General features: G+C 39.6%; 1 protein-coding gene across 1 annotated transcript in view; it reads right to left on the bottom strand.

Moving 5' to 3' along the window:
• The window catches only part of ADAMTSL1 (ADAMTS-like 1), a 468,861-nt gene that overhangs the window by 65,057 nt on the left and 379,684 nt on the right, over positions 1 to 24,120 (bottom strand). Inside the window, exons 15-16 of the mRNA XM_009328162.1 lie at positions 17,115 to 17,416; positions 12,072 to 12,201 (exon numbers count right to left, since the gene is read on the bottom strand). Coding sequence (XP_009326437.1) covers positions 12,072 to 12,201; positions 17,115 to 17,416 — 432 coding nt within the window. The remainder of the gene's footprint in view (positions 1 to 12,071; positions 12,202 to 17,114; positions 17,417 to 24,120) is intronic.

Below are 24,120 nucleotides of genomic sequence, written 5' to 3'. Positions count from 1 at the left end.
GACAGGAGCCTCCAGGCATTAGTGTGTTACAAATAACAACAGGGACAACAATGCACTGTTGCCTCAGTTTTGAAATGTCTCTCTCATTGCTACAAGAACTGGAGCCCACATAATAGTTCTGCTAGCTAGGTAGAGCAGAAAGTAGCACCAGCTATTAAGCAGTTACTCATGGCAGGAGAAGCTGCTAGAATTAGAGTTGTTGCCCCAATGGAGCCACGAGCCTTCAGAACAAAGCACTCTTGCACCCCCATAGTCAGTCTGGAAAAAGTAAATGATGTAGGTAGAACTTGAAAAATGCATAGTCTTGAGCCAAAGTACTATGGAGCCAACAGTTTTGGACCAGTCCCTATATGTACAGTATATATAGTAAAAACCAAAGCATTCTAAGCTGTTAGGTGTTATAAGTAAAGAATATTTTCTAGAGATATATGATTTCATCCTGACAGAATCCCTTCAAGCACTGCCAAGAAAATTGAACACTGCACAGGAAAAGTAAACACCCTTCTACACAAAGACCTAAAAAAATGAAATTATTGTCATTTTTATGTGGTTAAACCATATGAGAGTGATACAAAAGAACTCTTCTTATTTCTCAAATAAACATTCATCAGTGTGGAGAGAGTTTGCCTGGAAGCATCTCACTTAACATCTGACACCTGCCCGCATAGAGACGTTCGTCAGTGCCCAAGGGCTGGGTGGCAGCTGTGTATACGTGCATGCAAAAGAATTGGTAAATCACATACTACGTCAATACTGGCTTCCTCTTGTCCTCTGTCAACCTGTGCATCCTCCATTGGACCCTGCAGACTGGGAAGACTACTTGGAGGCCGTATGTCTTCTCCCTTCCTTTTCTGTTATTGATCTGGAGCTGTGTTTGTGGCAAATCTTCCTGTGTCATAGGTGTGAAAGGCTTTCTTGAGGCTCCTTTAGCATATTTATCTTGGGTTGAGTCAGTATCCTTACTGTCAGGTCTTAAATACCATCCAGAATGTAATCTTAAACTCTGGACAGCAGAGAGGGTTCCTGTCAAGCCTGTTTGGGTACTATACTTTCCTGCAGTGAAGCTACAGGATTGAGATGCAGACTCCCAGGTCAGTTCCTGGCTTTATAATCAACCTAGTCTCAAAGAAACGGGTGTAAAAGGTAAGACTTTAACTACAACTAATTTTTCATTCAGCTGTTAAATCACTCACAGTAAAGTCAGACTGCTCCTTTGAAATGAAGTGTGAGAGCTAAGACCTCCACCTAGGTGTTTAAACATGGATCTGAGTCTCTAGGAAGTGATCTCCCTACTGCTACGGTTCAGTTTGTGTTAGAGAGAACATTGCAAAGATATATACAGTATACACACACCTCAGAGGAAAACTGAGATTTAACTAAGTTTTGAAAAAATTAATATTTGATTAAGAAATAAAAATGAAAAGGCAAAGTACTTTTCAATTAGCAGCAGCAGCAACAGAAAAATAATTCACACTCAGTTGTTGTTCAGTGCCAGCCTGACAAGATCTGTTGTTCAGTATCACCAACATGACAAGGGAGCTGAACAGGCAGGGGAAGTTTTAGGGGATCGTTGTGCACAAGGAAGAGTGAGGTGCTTTTCTTCAAAAAGCATCTTCCTTGCAAGTGAAGGGAGTCCATTAGAGAGATGCCTATGCAGACAACACATGCAAGCAGATCAAAGGCTCAGTGAGAGTGCTCTGGGAGCTGACAGAAGTGGCCTGCATTCAGTCTGTAGACTTATTGGTATCAATGAATATTGCAGCTCATTATAGCTGAATGTGGCAGGGAGCCAATATTTATATAACAGAGCCAAATAGAGGAAAATAGAGGAGGAACTCAAAAGTCAGAGAAGAACAGAGGGTAAATGGAGTATGCAACAATTCTACAAATGGCAATTTTGGTTGCTGGAATAACCTTCTGACATGCTTCAAGCAATATATATAAGGTTCCTTACAGTAAAAAAGTCTTGCTGCACCTTGAATTGAAGGCAGAGAATATCAACCATTAAAGCAGGTCAGAAAAGAGGGTTTGTGTTTTTCTGCCAACACTTTGAACAGTGGGAGGTTGTCTAGTGGGTCTTTCAGGGGACTACTGCATCTGCAGAATGCATGAACCACAGAGGAACATGGAAAGACAACTTCAGGTCAATGAACTGGTTTGGCAGAGAAATGGTTTGAGAGATTAACAGACATACTGGCTACTGAAAAGTACCTCACAAGAGACTTTTACTCTGTATGATAACTGTGGCATTGAGATAAATGATAGCAATGGCTGTCTTTGATATAGCTACACAGATCAGTTTAGGCTTGACAGACAAATGAGTACCAGTTTTTGTCTCAAGTTTAGATTTGGGCTTATGCTTAAAGCAGCAACTTCTTACAAGGAGGTTGTTCAATATTTTATGTGAGATACAATGGAAATAGGTTCTTGGTAGTCCCTTTCAAAAATGAAGATAGGAAACAGTTGAGGAACAGAGTAAATTAGTGTAAAGGTGGAAAGCTGGTTAAGAAGTAATACAGGGAGGTTTGTGGAATAGGACAGAAATTGCATGAATTGCACTTGTAATAGCAGAAACTGAATGAGGAGTGCAGGAAGGAACACACAGTTTAGGAATTACAGTGGAGCAGGATAATACCCCTTGCCCTAAACCTACATCAAAGTAATGCAAAAACACAAGAACTGCTAATTTATGAAATAAATTGTGCACATCAGTCTATGAAGCACTCTCATACAGTTTTTCTACACAGAAGCAGAAGGACAGTTTAACACCCTGCTGCCCACGACAGAGCTGCTTTATGTTGAAGACTCCCTGGCTTTTTTCACACTGGTGCTCTCCATGCTGGACTGGCTCATAAGCCAACACCTTTTCTTAGGCCTAACTTTATGCCATATGGAAAATGTTAAAAAACAGCTGTTCCTGAAGGAGAAATCAGCAAGCTTACAGACACCAGAAGACAGAGAAAGAAAAAGCTCAGCAGGTGAGAAAGATGTGCAATGAACTGATTATTTGTAATCTGAAATACCATCTAAAATGAAGCATTTTAAAAATGAGATAGTTTGAAAATGCATGTAGATGGCCCAGAAAGAATATACAAGATGCCTTACTTCACAACCTGTAAGATCAATATTCATGAACATGTGACTTTGTCCCACAGAGTAACAAGACTCTCCTAAAATCTAAGAATGCCTTTGCTGAAATGATCAGTGCAGGAAAGGAGTAAAGGAGATGTCACTGGATTGAATAGACAAAGAAAGCAGATTCATGAATGAAACAGTGTTCAGATAACAGTGTGTCCTGGTTTCGGCTGGGATAGCGTGGGCTTAAGTAATTCTCTAGCAAGTCCAAGTTTTATGAGCAGTACTGCCACAAAAACAGCAGATAACATGAGCTTCTTGCTGACCTGGCTGGAAGCATTACAGGGATAATATTTTCATTAGGATGAACTGTTCCTGAACTATTTCGCCAGTGCAGAAGGTACAAACAGGCTGTCTCTCAAAATCAGGCACAGAAGGTTTTTCTCTAGTTTTTTAGTAGGGGGAGGGGAGAACAGTTGAACTTAGGTATATATATATCTATATGGTACTGTGATTGAACTGAGGAAACTCCCAATGCCTGCTTATGTTTGAGTTCCCTTCAATGCCCTTCTTGCAACATACAGTTAGTAAGGCAGTGCAAGAATTTTGTTCCAAGGGCACATCCAGATGCAATATTTCCTTTTTACTTTCCCCTTTGAGATCCTGAAACTGTGACTGATAATCTGTTTAGTAATTCCTTCAGTCTTCTGCAATAAAATGTTTTTCCTCACATTGACTTGCAGAGATCCAAACGTGCAGGAGCTCCTCACACAGAGTGAGGAGGCTTTAAACTGGTGTTACACCCATAAATAACCAAAACAACCATGGTAGAGTATTCAGATTCATGGAAATATCAACCAAGATCCGATTCTGACTCAAAAAATGCATGGAAGGAAAATTTATTATATTCAAAGTGATGGTGTCAGAAAAGTTACTATGTATATAGGCAAACTTGTACTAAAACACTTCATATCGCCATCCAAATAGCTATATCAATATAGGTTTGTGTGCAGAATCCACAGACTACAGAATGGTGACTTAATACACTTCTCCCCTAACTTTCCCTGAATGAGAAACTGGCTTTTTAGATCTTGGAGAAAATAATGACTTTAGACAGTACAGTTTGCTTCCTCATGGGAAGGGGAATGAACTTGTCTGATGTATCTGAACACCTTTGTTCAGATCAGGAACCACAACAGTGTAACTATTATAATTAAAAAAAAAAAAAAACAAACCAAACCCCAAACCTCCATCCAATATAGTTATAACAATACAGATCTGTGGATCCATCGGGTGGTAATTAAATGCGTTGCTGTTCACCTCTGTGTGAGTGGTTCAAGTCTTTCCCAAGGCTGTGAATGACTAAGATCTACTAACAGCTGGTTACAGCGTAGAATACATCAGCTTAGACACATTTCTGATGGGTAACTGCACACCACAAACTCTACTCTGTCAGTGAGACCTTCAATGCTTAACAATGTTAGCAGAGAGGCCAGAGGAATGGAGATCACATAACTGAAGATGTAAATTTTCATGGACACAAATAGGAGGGCTTGCTGTGCTTCTGTAGATGTGACAGACCTACTTGGCAGATACAGCACTCTTTGTTTAATCAGTCTGGCTCCTTCTATAGGTAAGTAATTCACTCCAAACTGAATGGAAATGAAAGCACCTCCTCCATTTATTTCATGTGTGAATCTTTCTGATGTGTAAGTATGGTACAGAACTGTACAGTACATTTTCAGCAGTTAGGGCCATATTTTTATTTTCCTTTCACATACCTTATCTTTTCATCCATAAAGGTTTATTGGTTTGAAAGTATTGGGTATTCCTCAGACTATTGCTATAGTAAGTTACTTCAGTAGTACTGTAAATTGAAGATAGAGTGGTGCTCTTCATTTCACACCTTTTTAAAGGAAGTGATGACGTATAGTAAAATCAACCATTTAGAAGACCCTGTAGCTTATTTCACAGGTTAATGTTGCAGTGAAAAAGCTAATCCTGGCCATTAAGCTACAAAACATCCGACTTCATATTTGGCACAAGAGCAAAGACATACTCTTTATCGTCACTGTTGGGAAAGCTTTCTTTTGGGAGTGAAATCCTGCTGTTGAGGCAGTAAATTAATACTCAAGAAAATTGAGAATAAATTTAGAGAAAAAACTAAGAATTAGAAGTTAACATATGAAATGCCTAAGTGAGAGCATATTTGTTCAAAATACAGAAAAATATCAAGTGGCAGTGAATATTAAGTTCTGGTTAGCACAGGCATTAAAGAAGGGTGGAGAGAAGTGGACCGTATTAACGTGACTAAAGCCAGGAAATTAACCGTACCAGGAAAAAGAGAAGAGAAATTGTCCTCTGCAGAGGGACTCACTAAGTCCCTACTATGACTTTAAGCTCATACTCATCACAAACCAAGCTACAAAAAACCTGTGGTAGGGCATGGTATACTAACTTCGCGAAACTTGTGACCTGGAGATTTGTGTAAAGGAAAATAATCTCTCTAGGTATATAGGATTCTGAATAAGAAGTGTGATCTACCATTCTTTGAAATAAGAAGGAAATATGGTATAAGTTATTAAAAAATATTTACAATTGCACTCTAATATTTTATGAACATAGTAGTCTGAATGGAATATAAGCTGAAACAGAGGACAATGTCTATGAGTGAAATCCTATCTAATGAAGGAACCATCATATTATTTAAAAAAGCAAAACATCTGGGGAAGAGGTCTGAAATTTTAAACTAGAAGAGCTGGAGGCAGACTGTGATGGAGACTCCAGAGCTGCTCCACTGACCCTGGCAACTTGCAAGTTGCTTTGCTTCACATTTAGATGTGACACACATGGCTGAAAAGGACCATTCCCTACAGGTTCCCTTGGTGACTTCACTGTAACTGCTGTTAAGTTAGAGATACCGAGGAGCATGCAAGTTACTGCTCCACCACAGGTAACACATCCGGCAAGAAAGGAGAAGGGTGAGCTGTCAGACATGTCTTGGACAATCTCTTAACAACCAGAGAGGGTATAAAGGGGGAGATTGTGTTATGAAAAAGGAGAGAGAAAGATAAATGTTTTTAGGTCACAGATTAATACATTTTAAGGCCAGGGTGGTATTACAGTAGTGCAGGGTAGGCATGCAGGTAATGCAGGTACAGCATAACAGAGCCACCTAGGTACGGCTGCCTGTTTAAATGTCTTTGTACAGTCCCATCTTTAGCAAAGTAAACCTAGACAAAAAATGGGATTGTGATTCTCTCACTGAGCCCATGACTCCTGTTTAAGCTGTTTCTCAACCTAAAGGCTTCAAATAAGGGTGAATCTACCCTGTCTGACAGCATATTCCTTCTAATGCCTGATTCTCCAACCTACTCCATCAACAGTTCAAGCTGTGGCCTGTGATCCCAGGAGGCTCTGTGGGCTACATCTTAAGAGGCTGTCAAAGACATTCTCAATGCACTTCAGTTCAAAATAGATTTAAATACATCCCACTTAAAAAAAAAAGTCAGGGCTTTATGAGGGGTTGAAAATCTTTCTGTGGCACAAAGAGACAGTAACACCATCGTTGCCTCATTAATGCTAATTCTAACTTGCACCTCTGAGGAAAGACTGCAACAAAACAAGAACTGGTATCCCCTGCCAGTAAGGCTATACTGCAGTATCTGTAGACATAATGACTTGCAAATCTTTTAACCTTTTTCATGAACTAGACAGAGATGTTCTAATATTTCACTTGAGCGATACAAAACACATATGCATTGACACCCTCCCACACACAGAGGTCACCTTTAATGGATTAGAGAAAGCTCTGGCCCTTCCACACACATTGAATTCATTTCAGATTGTTGATGGGAGCACATTTGAAACTGAGTCTGACCTACCAGCAACCTAATGCCTCACGTCTCCAAATGCATCAAAAAACACGCTGATTTTTTTCTCCTTTATAGTTTGACTTCATCTGGGAAATGAAATAGTGCAAAACAGATGGCCAATGCTGCATTCACCAAATAAACATTAAAATAATAACAGGTAGTTTATTGCACAAACACAAAACAAGGACATGCAGGGGGGAAAAAGAAGAAAAGGAAGTGAAAAAGAAGACACTGTGCAATCAGCTAGAGTCCAGCCTAACTCAGGCTATCTTGACCCTTCACTCAGGTATCAGGACCACTCACATGGTTTCCTATCTTGCTAACAACAGAGGCTTGAAGGAGTAAAGAGGGAGTGTTGGGGTGAAATCATATACTATTCCTAGAACTGTCTGCTTTTTCTTCACTGTTTTTTTTTTTTTTGTTGTTTTGTAGCATTCAGCTGTTCTTTGTTGGACAGGAATAAAAGTTTAGTTTTCAAAATACGCAGGAACAAAGCTGTAGAAATTGCCTGGAATTTCCTCCATTTTCAGCCATCTGGCTTTTATTGCTTTGCTTCTCTCTCCACTCCTCCATGCATGTTTACCAAATCTTTTCAACACGCATTGACCAAACTATTGAGCGGTTATAATTACTGAGCAGTTACAACATTCTCTTTCACCCCTTTGGTGGAGTTGTTGGCTCACCATGAGGCGCTCATGCTGTTGCTGTTATAAACAAGAGTAATTATATCTGATTAGATGATGACTGCCTCTGTATTTTGGGTTGTGGAGGCTGAGGAAAAGACACATTTTGGATGTGAGTCATTTTGTTGTTGAAAACAGTAAAGCCAACATTGAAACAGGGTTTTTCTGATTGTTTTCAGAAAACAAACATAGCAATTAGCAAAACTGAGTGATCTGCCCTTTTGTTTTTTGAGCTTAGAGAATAAACTTCTAGACAGTGAACAGCTATTTTGCATTTACTTCTGGGAAGACTGTGTTCTGCTCAAATACTGCTATGTAATTCTGGAAGTGATATAGCTTGATTGATGCAAATTAAGTAACTGCATGACTGAATTAAAATGGCCATGGTCTTCATTCCTCTCTTTCCTGGAGAAAGCATGCTGGGTCTCCCAGTACATCAAAACAGGCTATATCCTTTTTATAGATATATTAAATAAGGGTGTACCAAGTTAATGATATGAAATTTTACTCTCTACCTACTGTGCTGAAAATCCGTTATTAGCTCCTAACTTAGCAATCAGCTCCACAGTGTTTCACTTAGTTCAGTGCAAAATGGGAAATTTTGTTATACTGTTTTCCAGGAGAAAAGGGACTGGGCTCTTTTTCTGCTATTGTTCTTGAAGCAATAAGCAAAAAAACTCTCAACAAAGTCTGAAACCACAGGAAACTCAGCTGCTTTGGGATTTGAATATGGATGAAATCCTCCAATTTTTGTGTGCAACTCTTCCTGGTTCTTCTTCTTCTTCTGTAAGAATTTTAAGGATGAAATTTTGCTGACTCCATAGAGCTGTGAATATTTGAAGACAGATTTCTGTGGTTTAGTTTTTCTGTCTCTCTTCGATGGACTCAGAATAGTAGTGCGCTGAGATATTAAGCCAGAATTTCAATGGAAATTATAAAGCTCTCTTAGCTGCTACACAAGCACCATCACCTTTCAGTGTTTTCATAAATCTGAAGTATTGCCAGTATATTCTAGCTTTCACCATATTTTGTTCCAGGAGAGACCAAAGCAATTAGGAATTGAAGAGGAGGATGATACCACAGACTAATTTCAAGGGGAAGCATTAAGTGAGTAATGAAGTCTTCTAGTCTATTCTCAGTAGGGAGCAAAAAGAACAGCAACAATGAAGATCCCTTTAGCATCATTCTTCTTAAGTGTCCAAAAAGAATGATGAAACAAAACCAGAATGAAATTACTCTTCACTGACTACTCTTACAGTATTTGTCTGAGGTGTATACCTTCTGACCCTCCAGAAAGGCTGGCTAGATTCTGTGGTTCAATGCTGCTTTAAATCTGTATTAAACCAGCTAAACCAATTGTTGACCAGGAGAGGCTTACAGGACTAACCCTTTGAGAGGCTATGGAGAATGCCACACGTAACCAAAAATGCCTGCAGCAGAAGCAATATTAAGTTTGGAAGTTCTAATTTTTAAATGTACTCCCTCTTAAGCTAAACAAGATCTTGAATTGTATTAAATTCCAGACATATGCATTAAATTCTAAGCATGCTGGGCTGTTTCAGTTCAAGAAACATCACTGGCATAATTTCTCTAAATATATTAGGAGGGAATTTTCATTCTCTTGGGCAAGACTTCTCAGCTTTTTCTTCATGCTGTGGACAACACTCCTTTGTCTACTGAGACATTCGTCACCATCTCAGTTGCTTTTTCAGCAGACTGCCTCCTCTACCCACCATAACTGCATGCTCCAACAGTCACTTACACATCAAGGACATTTTAGGAAAGTGGGTTTTGTATTTTTAGCTTCTGTTAATGCACTTTAGCAGCTGGAAAAGAGAGAGAAGAGCCAACACTATGAGATCAGCCAGCTCTCTATATAAGCCGTCAGCAGAAGCTCTGGGAAGTATCAGTGGTTCACAGATCGTGTTTTGGGAACTTCTGTAACAGGGATCTAAGTTCACAGCCACAGTGTATTAGAAGTTTTGGACTTGTCAGTCAATAGCAATGCCTCCATCAGCATTCATAAAGACAGGATTTTAGCCTAAATTTCCATCAGATTCCTGGATCAAGATTTCTTAAATGAGAATCTTGAAGCATCTTATGATTAAAACAAAGAGAAAACCCTAAAGCCTTTTTTATTCTTTTTTTTCTCATGTGATCTCTTTAGAAGTCTCTTAATTACTGTTGTAATTAATTATTATAAAGCAATAAACCTTATACACTAAATACTATCAGTTTAATTAATATACCATTGTATTTAATACAGTGGCATCAGTAGATGTAGCACTTCAGAAGCTTGCAGGAAATAAGGAAGTTATCCTGTCACAGCCTGCCTGGGAGGCACATCAACTTTCCTTCTTGCCTCTTTCCATTAGCCACGTTGCCTGCTGCCTGCAGCCTGGAGTTTTAGGCCTCCTTGCTCTTACCAGAGGAGCCATTTTGCAGAACACATGCTGTTCTTCATCCTGTGCCACCTAAATCTCTGCAGACAGGCAATTTCCTCCAGACTGAGGGGGCTGGAGGGAGAGGAGATGTATATACAGGGAAGGCAGTCATTTTCCCTTTTCTCAATTGCAGCCCTAGGGGTGGATGAAAGCTTCTTAGTCTCCTCCCACCGCCTCGATCCTCTTTCACCTCTGCTTCATGGCCTGATTCTCACCTACAGTACGATCATCTTGTAATCCATGCGGTGGACTACATACACACCCAAGGTTGCTTTAAACTAGCTCCGCTCTGGTAGCAAGGTTACCACAGTGGTATGGATTATCACACAGACTAATTAAAAAAGTATTCACACACTTTCTCAGACCACTTTTGTAACAGAACTCTGTTACAAAATACTACCAATACTGGCCTACATGAGTGTGCCTTATTTTTTCTTAACCAGTGAATATTTATTTTCCATGTCAGAATCAACGTGTGATCAATCTCCTACCATGCACTCTCAGCTCCAGTGATGCTGCTATCTATCAATTACAGTGAGATTTCCACCTACAAAGTTCTTTTCAAGCATTTATATAATGCTTATGTGTGTTATTGCCAGCAATACAGACAATTTAACAAAGTCAGGGTTGCAACATCCTCATAAGCAATTCTTGTAATGCCTTGGTGAAATGTGTCAGCCTGTTTGGCTCTACTTGTCACAGATTCAAAATCCTGATCATCCAATCAAACCATTATTTCTGTCCTTACCAGTCTTGATTTTTAATGTGAACCTTCTCTGTGTAGCCAAAATCTACTAATATGCATAACGATACACCTCTGTATAGCCTGCTGTCATATACAGTATACATGCACCTACCAATAGACACTCTAAGGAATACCTACCACCTGGACAGCACTGAGTGTCTTAAATAGTCCAAGTTATAAATCAATGTATTTCAGATCTGCCGCACTACCAGAAGAGAGTAAATGCACCTGTGTGCAGCTGGGAATAAAGACAATATGTATACAGTGCATCTTGAAGACTTGAGAGGCCCAGGTCTATTTAAATAAACCACGGGAATCTCATGACCGCTATTTTGTGTCACAGAGGGTACAGATGTGAATCTCTGCAGACAAAGATCTGCTATTTTTAGGGTCAGGATTGTGCAAGCTGCCTGAGGCCAGGGAGGAACAGGTTCTGCAAACCTTTTGTGAGAGTGGAGGTTGGAGAAGTATCCTTAAACTTGACACAACTCTGGGTAAAGTTAAGACAATTCATAAATTGGCTGCTTGCAGGAGCTGAATATGCAAGCGGTCTGAAGTTTGCCCTTTGGTTATACCACTGCTTTGCACTTCCCGGTCGATAAGACTGTGACATGAAGAGGCTGTAAGCTCCTGCAGTCTGAGAAAGAGCATGTGTGAGGCAGTGTGTGTCTCCAGACTGAAAGGCCATTGAGTCTGGGGTCACAAACTAAAGTTCTTTTTTTCATACTGCTAGTGTTGTTTAAATGGCTCTGGGCAACATACTGGACTACGATCACCCACACTTGTGTATTTGTTTTGCTTTTGCCATGAATTCCTCAAAATCCATTAAATGATGTCTGGAAAAGACCAAAAAGCCCTGGCCCGGGTATCCTCACCTGTGATAACAACATTGGCCCAGCTGCACCGATCTGCTACCTTACGCAGCAGCAGAGTTTTACTCACTCACATCACCTCTGCTCGCTTCATGTCAGTTAAAAGGAGTCCTGGGGGGAGTGACACAGATCTGCTCAGCCCAGACAGTTGAGTCTGTGGTACTACAACCTGTGGAGTCATCTTAGGTTCTTGTCTGCATGTTTTACTCTTGTACTTCAGGAGTCATATCAGTAATGTCCAGATCAAGCATCTCTGGCCCCAAACATCTCAGATTCATGGGGAGCTTGAAGATCAGTTTCTCAGATTCATCAGTGGTCACATCTCTCTTAAATCTGGAAAAAAATGTATTCCTGGTGATAAGATATAAGAAGCCTACCTTGGGGGGCAGGGGTCCAGGCTACAGGCTTTCAGCAACTGTGGAGGACGGCGGCTGGTTACACACAGTGTCTCGTCCGCAGTCTCCCTGGTCTGTTTGTTCAGGCAGGTCACCACAGCCTCCTGGACACCTGCACACAACACCACATGGTCACAGCCAGTTCTCTGTGCCCGGAGGAGCCAGTGGGGCTGCACTGGGGCTGTTACGTGTGGGGAAGCACAGCCTCACACCCAGGGCTGCCAGCTCAGGGGCTGCAGCCCCGGCTGCAGAGAGTGTGGAGGCTGCTTCCAGCACATCAGTAAGGTGTTTGCTGTCCACATCCAAGCACTCTGCCCGGCGGTCTTTGAGAAGTATGGTACGAATGTCTGCCAAAGGGGGATGTTTCTTGGCACAGCATATCTGAGTACAAAAATCACAGTTCCTTTTCTCCCTTCTATTGGGAAAAGCCTTCAGCTGTAACTCTTGCAATTTTCAAGACACAGTTGTACATTGCTTACTGCACCTTTTGTATCCCAGCCAGCTGAGAGATAACCTGATCAAAACACCACGTGGGATGCTGGGCTTTTACTTGCCCTTGCTTTCAGTCTCACTACATGTCTCAATGGCAGTGAAAAGTCCCTAGGTTCATTCACCACGTACCTTCCCTGGACAGAAGATTGTCCAGTGCTCTCTAGTGACTCATCGTTTCACTATGAGTGCAATGAGGCTGTTTATTTGTCAGTCAAGCAGGCTAAGGTGTGAAGATGGCCTTGACTTCAGCTTGCTACATTTTAAGTAACAGTGTGATTGCTATACATGCAAAAGTAAAGTAAAACAAGGTCAGACAATTCAGCTGTTCTCAATTACTCTTCTGCATCCACAGACCTGCACCTAAACTGAAGATGCAAACCTACAGGGTGTACCTGAGAGCTGGGACAGAACAAGGGTAGCTGTTGGGACTAAGGGAAAAGCTGGCAGATTTGACGATTATGTTTTAACTCAGGAAATTCTTGGTGATACCAAATCCTTATGTACTCTTCGGCATACCAGTTACTCTGTCTCACTTTTCCTATGAGTATGGTAGGAACATTACAGTTTTTTTGGATCACAAGGTTAGAAAGCTAGAAAATCAGGGATTGCAACACTACATGCCACAGGAAAGAGTACTTAGTGAGAGAGGATCTACTTCTTCCCCAGGGGATCTGAGGATAATAATTGGTCTGAACTTCCTAAAAATCCAATCCACAGTGGTTCAAGCATGTAGAAGTATGCTTTTGACATTCATCCTACTTCCTGAATTAGGAAAAGATTAGTTGAACTCATAACAATTGCATCATCTTCTCAAAACCAATGATTAGTTTTCAAAAAAATCTCACAATCTTTCAAAGATACCAATGTTTTAGAAAAAAAAAATAGTGTTGGAAGAGCTTGAACAGCTCCAAGAGCAGTGTAACAGAACTGACAATACCTTTTGCTGTTTCTAATGCCAGAGCACATGTCGTTAAGCAAACAATGGTATCATATTATTCCACAGGACCAAAGTGCTGCAATTCATCATAGTTCCTGTACTCCTGAAATTATTTACGGATTCATTCCCCTTATTCTCAGTACAGGCTGAGGAGAGGCCCACAGCAAAGTGGCAAGTTGAGCAATTTATTGGCTTCTATGTGTGCAAGCCTCTTCAGGGCATGCCTATGACTCAAGGATAGGCAGTGTCTCCACTGTATTCAAGGTGCTGAAGAGAAGAAAGAAATTTGACATTTTTGGACATGGACATCAACATTGAAATTACCTAAGTCCCTGAAGTCAGCCGACATTGTTGTGCGTTTCATTCATTACATAATTAATAAAATTAGTAATTCATTTCATTTGGCCCCATATTTTCGAGCCATTTTGCTATTCAAGTAATCTCCCAACAGATTTAAAAAAATTGTAAAAAGGACAGCCCATTGAAAGAATAAAACAAATGGTAGTGATTTATTTCTAAGAAAGGAAACCAATGACATTTCTATACGTAAACAATATGTTCTCTACCCTGTCATGTTCAGTATCTTTCCAACTCAATCATTTTTCTGTTGAGTGTGTTATCATATTGTATACAGCAAACAGAGGCATATGGATTCCCCAGGACAGACTGCTCCTGGCTGCAGAACAGAGGTGGGTCTCTACCTGATGGGAAATGGCACTGTGTTCAAGTTACTGGTCTCTACTTTGCATTGATCACTTGTGCAGGCCTGACAGCAAGACCAATCTGATGAAGCCAGGAGAGAAGGACTGCTAATCCAGAGGTATGGAAACCAGGAAAGTACTCTTCTTAACTCTGAGGAAAGAAACCACTGAGTCCTGCCACATGCTGGTGATATCATTCTGTTTGCTAGGGATACAGCTCACTCACCATCTGTATATGCTGGATGTTTTTCTTTTCAGATCAAAATTTTGTAAACTGAGTGTACTTCCACAGCTTCAATTTCTCCTCTCTGAAGTGTGTCACTAATGAGCTTTTGACCAATGATTATCAATTACTTTAACACTTTTGCATTGTCTGTTTCAGTGCTGACTATCCAAAATTCATTGACTGCGAGGTCTTGAATTCAACCTTTTCTTCGTTTCTCAGACTGATGGTTTTGTTTTATCAAATTCATATAGCCAAGCTCTGACACTACTGCTCTTCACTTTTCAGTATTCAACCTGCCCCAAACCTCCCAGTGAGTTCGTTCTCTATGCTTATTCCTGTCACCTAAGTCATCTCTGATTGTACTTCCAATAATTTTAGTCTACCCTACCAGCATTCTACTCTACTCATTATAATTTCCTTTCAGAGATTCTTAAAACTTTTTACCTTTTAAAGGTACCAGTAGGACCAGTAATCTTGCCTGACAGCATAGGTATTGAAGAAAAAGGCTCCTGCCTGAACTTAACCAGTCTGTGGTTGCTAGACTACGTACTGACAGAAGTTTCTGGCTCTAACAGCTTGTGCCAGCAACTAAAAAAAAAAAAATTCTGGCTTGCTCCAGCAGCAAACAAATGTGCTAAGAATCACTTTCTTCAGCTTCTCCTTGAATCTTGCACTGTGTCTCAGCATACTGATAACCTCTGTCCTTCTGTTTTTGGTAGGTCAATGCAGCCAATGGTTATAAGCTTTAAATCAAGGATGGATCATTGAACGCTTAGAGAATATAAAGACCTTTGATTATCCATCAGAAGTTCCATGGTACAGAGATAATTAAAAACAGTACATGAACTTCAGGAAATTTATTTGCCAAGTAACTGAATTCTAAACATTATTTACTGCACAATATTACCAGAACAAAACGGTGCCTGCTTTAAAATTGCTTTCCCTGAAAAAAAGAAATCAGTTCTCAACAGGAAATCACAATATAAAAGGGTGTGAGGGTGGGACATGAATCTAGGAAGTTTAAGTTCATTTTCAAAACACAATTAAATGAGATCTTCTGTGTTTATATCTACCAGAATAGAATAATGGTTACATGATATTTGATGACAGCTCTGGTAAATGCAGCCACTAACAGCAGACTAAATGACTAACTAATTCCTTCTGGTTGCTACTTCTGGGAGGTGAAAGGTTACTTCTGCATCTATCCAATTTCTTCTCTTGAGACTCCAAAACCAATAAAATTAGTTTGACCGATCTTGCACCAATGGCTACAAAAATATCTGACTTAGCATCTGCTAATCTGGAAAATTTGGAGTTGACGTCAGGCAAAAAGAAATCTTGGCTAACAATTTTTGCTGACAATTGAAAGAGATTAATTTTATAAAGCAAAATATCTCTGTCATATCAGTCTCAGTTATATTTGAAAAATACATACATAGTCACTATACTCAAATAAATGACTTCAAGAGGATATGTCTAGAAGCTGTTCAAGTTTCAGTATTCACAGTGTAAGCGTGACAAATTGTTACTGCTTGCTAGTAGCCTCAATATATGACAGATATTCCTGTAAAGTCAGTGTTCGTCACCACTTAGCATAAACTAGTGTCATATTTTTTATATAGGAAACAAAGCAATAGTGGCAATGGTCCAACAACTCTCTGTAAACTGCTCTAAACACTGACTACTGTCAGCAAGCTAAAAGTAAGCATAGAAAACATTTGCATTATTTCCTACTAACTGTGTTTTTTAAGTTTGTAACTGATTACTGGTGAATCTGTACAGATCACACTATTAACCATTCATAAAGCACTGAGTGGTTTCCAGTTCTACAGCATCTATTCTGTATTTATCTATAGTAATCCTTTTTTAAATAGCCTGAAACTTGTAATGTAAAAAGACAGCAGCTGGAGAAGTCTAGGTTTAATTTAAAAAATATTGGAGTGGACATATTTCTCAGAACTTGCAAGACAAAATTATGGGAAAAAAAGGGTATCAGAGAACTGTGCATTAGTAGTCTATAATATGTGGAACCTGAGGCCTTGATTAACTTTGAGAAACTCCAAGCGCCAAGCCTGCTAGCTTCAGACAATCACACCATTAGTGCTTTTTTACCATATGTTTTCTTTTGCACTGGGATCAGAGCTAATGTCACTTAGTGATAGGAGATAGGGAACTGGCTGAGCCCTTAGAATATTAATAATTTAATGCGACTGCTATGGGAGGACAATTTACTTCCACATGTTTATACTCTCACAGTACAAAACAAGATAAAAACCAAAAATGACACGTGATTCTTAGCCTGTATCACCAGACCACTTTAATGTTCAGCTTTTTTGCATGCCTTTTGAGTGATCAGCTGATACAAGGAAACAGAAATATGTGATACATTGATGACTCTTGGTGACAGCCTGAGCATGGAGCCTGAAAGTACTGGGCTAAAATATGTTGTGCACATATGGTTTTTTTCACAGTTTTCAGCCATGCTTTTCAAATACAGTTGGGCTCAATGATCATATTGTTAAACTCGATGACCTTAAAGGTCTTTTCCAACCTAAATGATTCTATGATTCTAAATAGTTGTAGCAAAGCAGCATGTCTGTGAGTGTTAACTGCAAAGTACACACTTGAAGAGCGAAAGCAAATCCAGCACTGAAGCATTTTGCACTTACCTCCCGCACAGGACTCTGAACACTCCGTAAAGCCCTCGTATTCCCAGTCATAGAGCTCATCAAACTCCTGCAAGCTGCCATACAGCAGCTCAGTTTCCTCTGGGGTATATTCAGTTGCCTCCCCACCGCAGGGACCACTGTAACAGGCTCTCTGAGACACAGGTTTGGGACCTTCACATTCATCGATGGGCAAGTCAGCCACAGACTGAGAGAAAGAGAGGAGCACTTGACATTTCACAAGCCGCACCTGGCTGCCCACTCCACAGGTGACACTACAGGTGGACCAAGCCTCAGGAATAAACCTGTGAGAGGAAGAGAGCAAGGCAGGTTATATCCACAAACAGCCAGGCAAGCAAGAGCAATATAGTCCTGTCCAGGCCAAATTCTGTTTAATGAGAAACAAATGTTTCACCTCATCATAGGGCTATTATGAAATACACGTGAGAGCCATGACATGTTGTTGACAACCCAATGGCAACAGTGGAAGGGCTCTCAGGTACTCATGTGGAGTGTCTCCTTATATCCAGAAAGAAAGATGCATGCTTAGAGCACCTGCCTTGATCCTAAAACCTCTTAGTGCAAGGCATCCTGCAATCTCCCAATGTGCATCATGATCCCACTAGCTACTTTTTGCTAGTATTCAACCTAGATCAGCTTTGCCTTAGTTGATATCACAATTATCATAGAATCATAGAACAGTTTGGGTTGGAAGGGACCTCTAAAGGTCATCTAGTCCAACCCCCCTGCCGTGGGCAGGGACATCTTCAACTAGATCAGGTTGCTCAGGGCCCCGTCCAACCTCACCTTGAATGTTTCCAGGGATGGGGCATCCACCACCTCCTGGGCAACCTGTTCCAGTGTTTCACCACCCTCAGCGTAAAAAATTTCTTTTATTAATTTATTAAATTTTATTACTTTTATTAATTATGTCACTAGTAAGTACTGAACAGGCTGCTGTTATCAGCTAGTTGCAGTATTACAGGGAAAATAATTTCAGCCATTGTTCCCCTATTGCAGTAACCATTTTTAAGCCTTAATTTGATGCCATAAAAAAGATAAAGAACCCACCATTTCTTTAGCTGCCTTTTTTTTTTTTCCCCTAGCACATTTAATTTCACTTCTCATGAAGAAAACAGTGTTCCATTTCTATTCTGGATTTCTTTGGCTGTTGCTCTTGCCTCACTGACTAGGAACCCTTACATGCTCCAAATTTTTGCCTCTGAAAGTCCACACATACTTTAATAAAAGCACCTTGCAGACATCATAACAATAAGCAAAACAAACTGAATTCCTTTTTTGTTTGTTTGTTTTCCTCAACAATGGAATAATTTCTCAGTTTTTCTGTGTTGTCACCACTTTTTCAACATCTTAAAAAAAATCAGTGCTGGAAATTGGCCTAGCATTTTACTCAAAGTAACATCAAGCAGAAGAGTCACATTCAACTCCATACCACATCATTACCACCTTGTTTAAATGTAGCACACCTTGTTTTGCTGAGCTTATGTTGATCTATGCTGATTCCTAAATCTTTCTGGAAACAGTGGTTCCAGTGTACTCCATGACCTGCATTACTTATGCTTAGATACCTGATGGTGGTGGTATTAAAACACTGCAGTAATAAATCCAGGTTACAGGGTGATTCAGATAGCTTTGTCTGACTGTCTTGTCTTCTCTATTGGTCTTTCTGCCAAACTTCCTGCCACGGGCAAATTCTAAGACAGTGGTTGTAGATAGACTTCAAGGGCTGGAACAGAAGAGCGAGTACTTGGATCTGGCACTGATCCCTTAAGAACCTCACAGGAACAATCCCTATTGATAATGTTCTCCCATTAACAGTAAGTGTTTGGGATCTGCCAGCTCCTTCAAACTCAGCAAGTTTTTTTTACTGATATTTTTGAGTGCTAATGTAATGAACCGAAAGCTTTTTGTGCTAGGGTCAACTGCCTGACAGAAATTTAGGTCTTTCAAGCGCCTAATCATACGCATTAGCTAAATTTACCAAATAAATCAGAGCTTACAGGATGTATTTTTGATTAAAACATGGCTGTCACTGACAGTATTCCTCTCCTTTTGGTCTGTATTTAGATATGCCACACCAGACTTGGACAACTTTGTGCAGGGCTGAAGGCAATACATGTCTGTCTCTTCTATGGTCTAGGGCTACTCGGGGCTATAGAAAACTCATATTTCACCTTGAGAATCCCGTGAACAGTCTGATAGGAAGAAAAAGAAAATTCAGTCTTGTGATCAGCAATTTTGAAAGTACTGTTTATGTACTTTTCTTTTTCGTCCACCGCCTTTCTCTAGTTGACAAAAGGACTTTCCCTTCACTCTGAGGTTAAAAAAAGAATCCAAACCCAAGAAAGGAACCTGGTGCCTGCCCAGCATGTATGTACCAGGATCCCTGACTGGAACAGCATAGTCTCATAGAGAAAAGAGTGTGCATCTCTTTACCCACATTTTATGGGTGTTTATAGCATCTTGTTATAAACCTGATATCCACTGCTAGCACTATACATAGGAAGTAACAGAAAGGAAAGAAATAGATTGTATATATTGTTGGAACATTTGAAACTGTTTATAATGCTGCTACAAAGACTGCAAAATTTCTTTCTGGAGCAAAGTCTCTGAGAAACTAATGATGTAAAGTGATTCCATTTCCCTGCTCTGAGATATTTTATCTTAAAATATTAGTCTTGTTTCAAAGACGATATCTTTCATTTTGAAAGGATTATAGTCTTTAACAGTATAGGTGGGCCACTCATCTTGTTTTCTCTAAGATTGTGCAACTGCTATAATAGTATTTTGATACGGAAAAACTGTCACAGATTAAACAGTCCATGTCAGCCACTGTGACTTAAATATTTTGATGAGTTTAAATGTATAGCTTCTTGACCTGACAAACTAAGAGCTAGAAATCCTGATCAGGTTACAAAAAAAAAAAAAAAAAAAGGCACTGGCCTTCATCAGAAGCTGTCTTCCTTATATTTTTTAACATTGTGAATTGTTGTGTAACTTTGCTTTGTTGAAGAGCTGCTATATTCCAAACCAAAGGGATGATATTTCACCAGGTATTAAAATTACTCATTTAGAAAAACAGAGTTACTTCATATACTCAGAATATTTACATATGATGTATATCACAGGTACAAACACAGGAACAAATGAGAGAGGTCACAAAAGGGAAGTAAGAACATTACTAAAGCAGACTGGATCCTTTTTGAAGTGAGGCTTGATCTATAAATGCCACATATTATATTATTTTACCATAGTCAGCAACTCATAATGAAAACACTGAAATACCTTCAGGAAATAATATTTTATTCAGCTTTCTAGGCCGAATTTCTACATTTTAAGTGATAAATTTGGAAGTATAATTTAATTCTAATATAACTGTTGGCTGCTAAAGAGAGAATTGGTAGAATTGAAAGACTTCAAAGCAGAAAAGAAGGGGGGAAAAATCAAGAAAACCCTGCAAACAAAATCTCCATATAGGACTTGTCATTAGATACTGACATTTATGTAATGTTAATTTATAATATAAATAGACAATGGTTCTGAATTTTCCATCATCCTAAACCCAGGAAATTACAAAGGCTTTCAAATATCTTCATGTGCTCATTAATGATAAATGTTGCCAAATGGTGAGCACAAAACACAAAAAGTATGTGAATAATAGGCAGTCAGTTCCATGGGTTTAAAGTTATTTGTTTTGCATATAGTGTACCTACCACTGCACAGCACTGTGCTTTTCTGTATGCTAACATCTGGGTCTTCTTTGAAAATGGAAGTAATGGAATAGATTTACTGAGAAGTAGGTTTTTTTAGAAAACAGGAAATGATAGAGGTGTTTCAGTTGTCATTTCATGTTATTTAATTAAATCTCACTGTAATAATAGTCCCTATAATAACAACCCTAATAAATTAGACAAAAGCAATAAGTAGTTCTAGTAATGTGGCAGTAGTAGCTGTCAGCCAGAACCCAATTGTGCTAATAGCTGTACAAATGAAAATTAAAAAGGTGCTTCTTGCCTCAAAGAGATTACATTGAGTATTTCATAGCTCTTAGCATACTTCTCAGGGATCAGCATGTTGCCATTGCATCAAAGATCATTTTCTTTTATTCCTCTGCACAGCAGTCATGACAATGCTTCTTCCCCAAAGGAAAAATACAGCAGTGTGTTCTGAGAGCTGTGATGAATATTTTAAAGTGGAGACCTTTGTTCCTATTTTAGAGAGAACACTACTAGATGGAGAAGTGAAAGCTGGAAGGAGGGAAAATCATGACCTTGCTTTATTATGACTGACTTAACTGTGTCTTCTGCTACTCAGCTGCTGGAGCACTGACTACACTACAGCACCCAGATGTGGGATGGCTGAAGGGTGCCTCTGCCTGTCAGCCCCCCTCAATGGGCATCTCTGTGGGCTGCAGTGCTCTCAAGCCGGAAGAGAAGTATTGGAATGAAAGGTGGAAAACTGTCCAAAGAAAACTGGGGGTTAAAAATGGATGGTGCTCATACACAAATGCTTACACTTGTTTCCTTGATCTGTAGACACTTTTATGGTGATGGACCAGCAACCTTTTCCCATTATACAAACATCCTTGCAAAGCAGTCAATTCTGGATTTAAAAGAGGCATTTTATTTTTCAGTGGTTTTTGTTAGCTGTTGAGGTTTCACAATTTGCACAAGATTGTGTTCAGCTGAAGGGACTATTGTTGCACCATTTGCCATATGCACATTAGCCTACATTGTGCTGCATAATGTGTTCTAGGAACGGAGGAAAAGAAATGTAATGCCACTGACATCGATGGACTTCTGCAGGAGTCATTCAGGTGTGGTACTGAGCTGGTTTTGGCTCATTGCTTTTGTAGTGTACTACAATCACTGAAAATATATTTTAAGGAAATTTTAATATGACAGCAAAACCAGCTTACCATGTTTGTATGTAAAGCACTTAATACAAAATATTGGTCAAACTGTGAAATGCACAGCAGTCCAGCCTTCAGGCTGCACATCCAGTGGACCTGCAAGTACAAGTGAATTGCAGTTGTCAACAGAACTTCACCCACACATGAACACTGGGTAGATACCACTCACCCAGCTCAATTTTGCAAGGACTATTTGCATTTGTATATACTATTATTCATATTCACACATGAGAATGCCCCTTTCAGATAACAGTGTGTCTAGTGTTTTTAAAAAAAGTCGTCTCTTTAAATATATATATATTTATATATAAAAATATATAATTATATAAAGGGAATGTATCTAGAAATCCAGCTTTTGTAGACTAAAATGTGCTATGCAATTATCAATTGCATATAAAGGTAGCAGAAGTGATGTCAAAATTTAAGTTGAGAACAGCAATGACAATGGCGGTATTTAGTCTTGGGATAATGATATTTTTTCCTCCAAACTCTGGGCACAGCTAAGGACTGGTGTATATTCCCTTCCATATAGTAACTGGGGAAGTCAGAAGAAGAGAAACACAAAGGCAGAGTCAATGTTCAGTAATGGGAGACCTTCCACAGCAGGTCATAATGGGTTCAGGGTGAGACCCATGGAGAGCCCTGCCAAATTTTGTGAAGATCTCCAGAACACTTGATGTACATAATGACAGCCTCTTCTGTCTGGGACTTGGGTTCCTACAATGTGTTATGAAGAAGAAAAAAAGTGTGTATACAGACTGATGTCCTTTGAGCTATGGAGAAAAATACCTTATTTTCTTCACTGCTACTTAACTATGTATTTCCCTTAATTTTTATTGCTTAATGTCTTTTTTTTTTTTTTTAATCCATCATTGGGTAAATCCATGGTTCAGACAAAGTTTGAGGTTTTGAGAACTGCACATACCAGTAAGACTGAGTCTTTGAAGGCACAGACATCCATCTATTAAGGCATCTAAAATCAGATACTACTGGTGAAATAAAATGCCTAGTGACTTGTTCAAAGGCTTAGAAATTTTCTGTGATAGAACCAGGAACTGAGCTCAGAGTTCCAGACTCCTTGTCTTGGGCTGAAATGAAAACCTGTCCTTTTTCTCCAGGAGAGGCCACCTTTCCATACATTTTAAGCTGTGGATAACACCACAGGTTGCTCACACACAGCACTGGGTAGCTGCTGGTGCCATTGTTCAAAGAAGCAAAACAGGGGTCATGACCACTCGTCAATAAAATCTCAGGGCTCCATCTGTAAGAGTAATGGCACCAGAGCCAGCTGCACAGGTCCAATTCCAATCTGAGTGATTACAATCTGTCCCTCTACAGTTTCTCTTCAGTTTAGTTTGAGTATGATCTTTTCCTTCAGCTTTGTGTCAAATCATTCTATACTGTTGGTGCTCTCCCTAAATTCACGGCTGCCTTTCTCCCCGGGGAAAGATAACTGCTTCTGCCCTGTATAGATATTACACATAAATCCTAAGTAGTGGTGACTGTCTAAAGGGGTTCCTTGAACAGATAGAAATCATTACCTAATGTTAGGCTGCTGCACTGCTGATCTTCCCTATGACCAACCACACATATAGTTTAAATTTTTTGCCATTAGAGCTTAATATGGAGAAGTTTCCCTAAACTTCCTTCTTCCTCTTCACTGCATGACACTGAAGTGGACAAACAACATCCTAGCAGTTGATAGTATCTGTGTATGTCCTCATGACTTTTTTTGGCAATCCAATAATCATAACATGCTTTAATTTTAAAGTAAAACATTTGTAGGAAGTTTTAAAATTACGTATTAACCTGTGAATCAGGTACCAACATCATGATGGAAACTATTTAACAGGGAAAACCAAAATAAAATAGCTTATGTGTCTTTGGTAACATAAATACCTACTGAAAAGTAAGAAAGAGATATTGGGTGACTGTAACACTGGCCTCTCTGTCCATATCCAGTTCCCTGAGGGCTTTGTCCTCCCCACTGATGCATGTCAGGAATTTCCTTTTGTTTTTACTGAACTGGCCCCATCACTACGATGGTGCCATCTGGCATCCAGATATTATTGTTTG

This window comes from Pygoscelis adeliae, unplaced genomic scaffold (genome assembly GCF_000699105.1).
Source record: "Pygoscelis adeliae isolate BGI_AS28 unplaced genomic scaffold, ASM69910v1 Scaffold45, whole genome shotgun sequence".
Lineage (NCBI taxonomy): Eukaryota > Metazoa > Chordata > Aves > Sphenisciformes > Spheniscidae > Pygoscelis > Pygoscelis adeliae.
This window is presented reverse-complemented; position numbering and strand designations above follow the sequence as displayed.